Source organism: Brienomyrus brachyistius, chromosome 5 (genome assembly GCF_023856365.1).
Source record: "Brienomyrus brachyistius isolate T26 chromosome 5, BBRACH_0.4, whole genome shotgun sequence".
NCBI lineage: Eukaryota > Metazoa > Chordata > Actinopteri > Osteoglossiformes > Mormyridae > Brienomyrus > Brienomyrus brachyistius.
Genome location: NC_064537.1, coordinates 32183857 through 32192430, shown reverse-complemented (window position 1 = coordinate 32192430; position 8574 = coordinate 32183857). Strand labels below are relative to the sequence as shown.

Below are 8574 nucleotides of genomic sequence, written 5' to 3'. Positions count from 1 at the left end.
CTGGGTCTCAGGGGGTCCATGGGACTGGGTGGGGCTGAGAAACTTGCAGGGCTGGGACCAAAGGGGGTCCAAGGGCCCACAGGGCCGGAACTACAGGACTCCAAGGGAACTGCTGGGCTGGGACTGGGACTGGAACTGGAACCAGAGCACGGAGGCACAATAAGAATGGCAGAGCAGGGACTGGAAGGAGCCACAGAAACTGCAGGACCAAATCAGAAATACGGATTGGCAGAGGAACAGAAGACCGCTGAGGAGGCTGCAAGGCAGGAGGGCACTGTCGAGAGTGCAGGACTGGAGGCTGCCACCATTTCTGCAGGGCAGGAGGATATCTAGAGGCCTACAGGAGATGGAGACTTATCCTATGTTTCTTTGGAGTCCTCACATGCACCGAGTCATAGGACCTGGTCATAGCACCTGTGTGACCAAAGTGGGGCCCTTGGACTGGAACTCATGGCCAGGCCTAGGGGATCTCACTCCTGGTCCTTGGGCCAGACGTCATTGGGATCGGGCCAATCCTGGACAACAAGAGAAGACGAGGTGAGCGCAGGTGGCACTTCGGAGAACGACAAGGTGAGTGCCAACAGGACCTCAGGGTGTGACACGATGGATGCTGATGGGACCTCAGGGTGCTGTGAGATGGGTGCTGACTGGACATCCGGGGACAGTGATGTGGGCGCTGGTGGGACCTCAGGGCGCTGCGAGATGGGTGCTGACTGGACATCCGGGGACAGTGATGTGGGCGCTGGTGGGACCTCAGGGCGCTGCGAGATGGGTGCTGACTGGACATCCGGGGACAGTGATGTGGGCGCTGGTGGGACCTCAGGGCGCTGCGAGATGGGTGCTGACTGGACATCCGGGGACAGTGATGTGGGCGCTGGTGGGACCTCAGGGCGCTGCGAGATGGGTGCTGACTGGACATCCGGGGACAGTGATGTCGGCGCTGGTGGGGCCTCAGGGCGCTGCGAGATGGGTGCTGACTGGACATCCGGGGACAGTGGCCGGGGCATTACACAACCCGAAAGGCATAACGGTATATTGTAGGAATACGTCGGGGGTAGCAAATGCGGAAATCACAGAGGCACAAGGGGTTAGAGGAACTTGCAAATAGCCCTTTAGTAAATCTAATTTGGTAACACATTTTGCAGCACCGATGTGATTAACACAATCATCCATGCATGGAAGAGGGTAGGCATGCGGACGAGTCACAGCATTAACCCTCCGGTAATCCGTACAAAACCTGAACGTTGCCAACAGGCTTGGGGACCAGCAACCACGGGGAACTAAATAATACATAATTGGTAGGACTAAGTTTCGCCTGGACTATATATGGACCTGAAAATCGGGGGGGTCATGAGGAACCAGGCAGCTGCAGAAGGACTAAGACACGATCCTCTGGTCCTTGGTCCTTGCAGACTTAATTAATCTTCCTTTCATTTTCTCCTGCGCAGCTCCCAGAGAATGAAGTGCTAATTCCCTAACAGCAGACATCCTTTCTTGAAGAGAGGTAACAAATTTGGACACATTTTGTGGTGGGGATGATGCACCTGGGGACAACCACTGCTCCTGTTAGGTCTTCAGGGGGCCTCGAACAGTGTGGCTGAACACTAGCTCTGCAGGGGGTTCATTTGAAGCCGGCACCTGGCGATATTTCGCCGCCTGTGGGTAAGTACATTGCCGGCTACTTTCAGTTGTTGAAAAACAAATCTGCCTCTGTTCCCAGAATCAAACGGTCAGCACTCGGTGCCACAATAAAAGATTTATTTTGCAGAAATTTCCGTGTTCTTTTTCCGTCTTAGCTTGGCTTTCTTAATTCTTATCTTCGTTTTGATTGGCTATTTTTGGCAAGCTTTTATTCTGCATTTTCTGATTGGCTGATTGAGGCAAGTGGGCAAAATGGCGTCTAGAAAGCGAAGCAGCCTTCTTGACCAGTGGCTGCAACCAAGCGCGAAATTGCCCAGGACTGAGGGAACTGAAGGTGAGTTTAATACTTAATGAAGTGAGACCAGCATGGCGTAACACTATACTATTTCATCCCGGTGTCGTCGCTTCGGTTGCCGCATGCATTGCATTGACATACGACTCCACTCGTCGACTTATTCACACAGTACAGATGCATGTGGATCAGACCAGCAGCAGACGATCGATATCTTCGTTGGTTCGAGCCAACATCGGCGTAAAATTGGTGAAAAAGATGGGGAGATATTGCATGACACTGATTTTGTTTGAAAGCTAAGGCCGACAGCTGATTTCCAAAGTGAAATATTCTGACAAAAAAAAAAAAAACGACAAAACGCTGGAGCATCTGAACTCGCTGATCTAGTTGTGTGTGTAGGCTAGCTACTATTACTAGCCATGTAATGTACAGCGATGACGTCACGATCAGCCGAGCCTGTTTACAAACATTAACACGCGTTCCAAGTTAACCCATTCTGACAGTTTTTATACCATGCGTGAAAATTCAGTCTTTCTTAGTAAATTCAGTCTTTCTTATTTGATTTTCAGATTCATTATTTACCCTGTACTGTGCCTGTGGAATATTTCTAGCCAAGTGGTAAGGGACATTTTCTCTTAATGTATACTAGTATTGCTTTGTTATTGTTGTCCCTGTCTACTCTCTGGTGGTTGGCTGTCTTATCTTAACTTTTAGTATACATGTAACTTTTCAACTCGCACAACAAACTGTGCATGGTTTGTGTCTTGTTATCCGCTGCTTGCCTGCCAGGTTAACCTATTCTGCTTTCAGAAACAAATTATTGACTTTGGTTTATACCACGTACACTGCTTCTCCTGCTTCTCTCCAGACACAGGTGTTGGTGGCACTGCTTACTACCTTCTGAATAGAATTTTAACTGAATCGTGACTCATGTCATCTGTTTTTTCAGCCAATGCTGCAACTCAGTCTTCTTTGCATACATCAAGTACTAATCCTGCTGTTATTGACGATGAAGAAGACATCATATCCATACCTATAGAGCACAATTCAGCAGGTTGGTATTCACTAGCAGAGTGGTTTTTTTCTGGTTAAGTTTCATAGCTAGAAATCGCTGCAGTTTACAATGTTTAGAGATGGGTGTTGAACATGATGGTTAACCACCAATAAATACCCACATGTTAACTGTAAATATATTTCTTTCCACTCCAGGCAGAGCATCAATTTCAGGACAGGCAGACAACCTCCCAGTGCCACTGCAGGCAGAAGTAACAGAGATAGATGCAGTAACCATGGGGGAAATTATTGGCAGCCTTTTTGATGATTCTGCATTGAGTGGTCATCTTCACACACATTGAGAAAGAACTATCATTTTGCAAAAAAACTGGGATTTGGTGGCTCTGCTATGTAGAAAATGATGGCATGTATTGTCTCCTCTGTAAAAAAAACACAATGCTAGCAATCCTCAAAACAATGCTGTGGAGTATAACAATAAGGCTGCCGAACGTTTAAAGAAATCTGCAGTAAAAGATCACGCTGCCACTGGTAAACACAAAGCAGCAGTGTCTGATGAACTTATGAAAAGATTGTCGATTTTTGATAAAGAGCATAGGGAACGGGAGCAGACAAAGGGAACTACACTGTATAATGCCTTCCTTGCGGCTTATTGGCGAAGGAAGAGGTAGCCAATAAGAAACTGTATTCACTCATTCGCCTATTTGAAAAGGTTGGGTTGACAAATATGAAGTATTTCACCTACTCCAGTGTGGGTTTTCTCAGGGAGATATTCTTGCTCCTGGGTGAATCTGTCAGGAGCAGGTGAATAGGTCGTGTAAAGGAAGCCCACTGCTATGGGGTACTGACTGACGAAGTGACAGATATTTCTGTAACTCAGGTTTTGGTCACCTTCATTCAGTACATCCATGAAGATGTTGTCGTTACAGATTTTCTTAGTGCTGAAAACGTTCTTGCAGATTCTGACAGTGCCAGCGCCGAGACCATTACCAGAGTCCTGTCCAGTCTTCAGAAGTTAGGTATAGTGGCAGCAAACATGACATCTTTTGTCTCCGATGGGGCCAGTGTCATGACTGGGAGAGAAAATGGTGTGGGGGTGAGACTGACACGACAGGTGAACAATTCTCTCATAACGGTTCACTGTGTCTGCCACAAGTTGGCCCTTGCTTGCACCGACACATGCACTGCAATAACTTACATAAACAAGGTACATGACTGGCTTACATCGCTCTGGCACCTTTTTGAGAAAAGTGGCAAAAACCTTGCAGTATACCTAAAGATACAACTTAAACTCAAGAACATAACTATCAATGACCAAAAACGGTCAGTTGTTCAAAGGCGTTTCAAGAAGGCCTGCAGCACAAGGTTGCTTTCCTTTGATAACTCCATTCAAGCAATGCATCAGGACTATGTTGTAGTATTGTTGACGCTAAGTGCCCTTTCGGCAAAAAACCCAAAGGCAAGGGGTATGATAGCTGAATTTCGGACACCAAAGTTTATGGGGACTGTCTACATACTGTATTATGTACTGCCACATCTGCCTATACTGCGTAAAATGCTCCAGCGGGGTGATGTACACCATTCTGACCTCCAGCCAGCCCTTGAATTAACAGAAGAGAAACTACAGGAAATTTCAGAAACACAGTCTCCAATAAAGGCACTCAAGGCTGATCTCCATCCCACTACATGCCGGCTGCAACTGATATCAAACATGGCTGTTCTTGCAGATGATGAAGCCACTGTTGAATTAGCTGATGACCCACCCTTGATAGATGAGCAGGATGAAGGTCCATGGCATGGTTTAGAGGATCTTGTGGAGCCAGCTGACCATCAAGACGTAGTCCCAGAGGACTTGCCATTGGCAGATCAGCTTAAAGCTATCACTGGGGTCTCTGTGCAAGTGCATCAGGAAGGTGTCCTTGCAAACTTGTTAGGTAAGTATGTCACTGCATTAACTAACAATATGAGAGACAGATTTGGCAGAGGATTTAAAGTTCTAAATGCCTTTCATATATTTAACCCAACTCTTCTCCCAGAAAAGGGAACCCCTGCATTCAAAAACTATGGTGAAAAGGAACTGAATGAAATTATAGAACATTTTTACCCCAATGATCAAGCAAGAGCTGATAAGTTGACTGCCGAATGGCAGCTGTTCAAATACCAGTTTGCCAAGTGGAAAGATGATATTAACAACATCAATGGAGGAGTAGGAGGAAATCCCACCCTATGGTGTCTCAAGCGTCTGTTGAAGCTAAGGCAAAGTCTACAGTATGAGGTATTGGTGCACTTGGCAGAGGTTGTTCTCACTGCTCCAATCTCTAATGCATGGCCAGAACGGGGGGCAAGTGTAGTAAAACGAATAAAAACACGTCTCAGAAGTTCCATCAATATGGAAATGCTTGATGCACTCCTTCAGATTCCCATCAATGGACCAGCCTTAGACTCTCCTGAAGCATCACAGGTAATTCAGGGAGCTGTTCACAAATTCCAGACAATCAAGTCAAGGAGGATGAGAAATGTGAAGTGTGCATCCAAGTCTCAGGTAAAAAAAATTGAAGAATCTGAGGGACCCATAGAGCTGACAGAAGAGGAAGACATGTCTGACTCTGCTGAAGCTACACTTGATGAAGCTCTCACTGCTCTGAATCTCCCCCTTTCAGAGCTTGATGGTGACTGCAGCTCAGATTCAGATGAGAATTTGGAATGAGCCGGTTCCTTTTCATGGTTTGTTTGCACAAGTATCACCTCACCAAGGAGGATCTTGAATCAGTGTAAATGATTTTAATATTATTTCAGATTGGTAGTAGTAGAACACTGGGTCCCTTTGGCTTAGTATGGTTGTTAGGATGACCTTCAAACTTAGTTGATAGTCCATTTATTTTATTAGTAAATTTTCTACCTGGTTATACATACCTAAGAGATTTATTTAATTTCCAACAGAAGTTCTCTTGTAGTTTCTTACTCAATATATATAGTTGAATTACAATAAAAACAAACAGGAATTGTTAGCAACAAATCCCTCATATTTACAGACCAGTTACAAATACAACTAGTATGTAATTGGCTTAATTAGTATGACATGGTTTGAGTTGGGGGGCGGCATGGTGGTGCAGTGGTTAGCACTGTCGCCTCACACCTCTGGGACCCGGGTTCGAGTCTCCGCCTGGGTCACATGTGTGCGGAGTTTGCATGTTCTCCCCGTGTCGTCGTGGGGTTTCCTCCGGGTACTCCGGTTTCCCCCCACAGTCCAAAAACATGCTGAGGCTAATTGGAGTTGCTGAATTGCCCGTAGGTGTGCATGTGTGAGTGAATGGTGTGTGAGTGTGCCCTGCGATGGGCTGGCCCCCCATCCTGGGTTGTTCCCTGCCTCGTGCCCATTGATTCCGGGATAGGCTCCGGACCCCCCGCGACCCAATAGGATAAGCGGTTTGGAAAATGGATGGATGGATGGATGGTTTGAGTTGTTCACACAGTAATTAATGCCAGTCAGTTCCTGTTATAGTTAGGCTTTGGATTAGGATTTAAGTGGAGAAACTGTTTAGTATCTGTAACTGTACTTGTTTTTGTGGCTGAATACATCCAAGAGTCAAGTCAGACATCGTTTATCTTCTATCCCGGTTATACAAGTTTCAATCTTCTTGCCCCAAGGTTGTCATGACACTGACCTCATTTTGGATAAGGCTGTTCCTCTGCTGAATGGTCTTTAGTTTCTGGCACTGCAGCAGCAGGCAATTTGTACTGGAATTTAATTCACACTATTTACTCTTTTTCCTCCTGTTGCTTATTATGGCTGTCAGTCAGCACTTACTAGCAGTATTACTTTATTTCATGCTGTTGTTAAAAGTTTGTTTCAGAATACGGTGCCTCTGGGCGAAATACATCCGACATGTTTCTGAGGGAAAACATCTGACCAAAACCACAATGATTAAGACACAAAATGCTTCTGTCTAAAAACTTTGAGATACCACCATTTCGTAGTGTAAGGATTGGGAACCACTGTTTATGAACCTACATCAGTTTGGCTCAGAGGCAAAGACTTTTAGTTGGTAACTTGGATTGGTTGTTTTTTTCATGAGTACTAGTATTTCATGGGCATGACATGAGTGTACCTGGTAGGATTATGGAATTATTTTGATTTAGGAGACCACAGAATTTACTGAATGAAGAAGCTACACTCAGACAGTTGTAGGTTCCTTTAACATGTCTAATAGGGTGTGAAATAAATAAATGAAGTCAGACATAATTTCCTTTGTTATGTTAACTTTTTTAAATGATTGGTTAATGGTTAAAAGTCTTATTTCAGACACTGGTAAGATGACCTATTGTTGATGATACCATTACTTGATAATTGAGCACTGCAACTGACCAGTACATCAATCATTAATCAACATAATCTGAGAATGAGATACATTTGGTGTCCTCAGTAACAGACCGCTATTACTACTTAGTACTACTACTGTATGATGAAAAATAACCCAGAGTGTGTGTCAGTAAAATTTGGTGGAATGAGGCTTCTAAGATGCCTGAAAAAGGGACTATTAAAGGGTCTACATTTCAAAATGTTCTCAGAAGGACCCCTACAACCCCCTGAAATTGGTTTACGTCTCATGTCTCACAGTTTGCGTGTCGAGTTTCCCTGAACAATGGTAGCCACCTGCTTTCAAGGTGGTAGCCTCCTTCTCTTGAAACTAATGAACCCCCTGGCTCTGCAGGATTGAATCTGCTGGATTCCCGTACGGCATTGCGTATCACAAAAAAGATCACACTCTTTCCCTGAATCCCAGCAAAAGGTATGAAGCAAGTGTTTAAAAGACTGATGAAACTGCTGCAAAACCCCCTGGCTCTCGGGGTGATAGGTGCTGGAGACTATATGACACACTTCCAATTCGCGAACAATGTGAGTAAATAGGTTGGACGTGAAGTTGGTACCTTGGTCGGATTGCACATTTCTTGGAAGCCCAAACGTTGTAAAGAACTTGCTCAACTGCCTAACTATTACAGGGGTCTGAAGACTACGAACAGGGATGGCTTCCTGGAATCGAGTAGCGGTACACAGCAGGGTAAACAGGTTATTTCCTGAGCGAGTTTTTGGTAAGGGACCAACACAGTCGATGAGCATGTGCTCAAACGTTTCTCCTATTGCAGAGATCGGACGTAAGGGAGCCGGCGCAATGGTCTGGTTCGGCTTACCCACTATCTGGCAAACATGACAAGAGTTACAGTACTGTCACACGTCAGTGTTCACACCAGGCCAGAAGTAGTATGTCAGGAGACGAGCTAGCTTTTTCCGGATTCCGAGATGACCTGAACACGGGTAATCGTGAGCGAGAGACAATACATAAGCACGATATAAACATGGGACTACCACCTGAAATACAGTAGCCCACTCGAAAGGTGAGTCTGGAGGGGTCCACTTCTGCCTCAACAATTGGTTGCGATAGAAATATGCGGTGGGGAGATCCTTTAACTCAGCCTTTTCCACGGCGGAGATACAACACGCCTCCAAGGAGAACTCATCCACCTGTGCCATGATCAGAGCGTCCGTAGTGGAGGGGACCTCAGGGGAAACAACAAATTTCACGGGGACTGGGAATTTGGGATCACTTTTCGTCGAAGGAGCTGCCAGAGCA

At 45.6% G+C, this 8574-nt stretch overlaps 1 protein-coding gene across 1 annotated transcript; it reads right to left on the bottom strand.

The window, feature by feature from the left end:
- Positions 1–470: 470 nt before the first annotated feature.
- On the bottom strand, positions 471–1007 carry LOC125742435 (uncharacterized). Its single transcript, XM_049014422.1, has one exon. It carries the CDS (start codon positions 1005–1007, stop codon positions 471–473), a length of 537 nt encoding a protein of 178 aa, XP_048870379.1.
- Positions 1008–8574: the final 7567 nt, after the last annotated feature.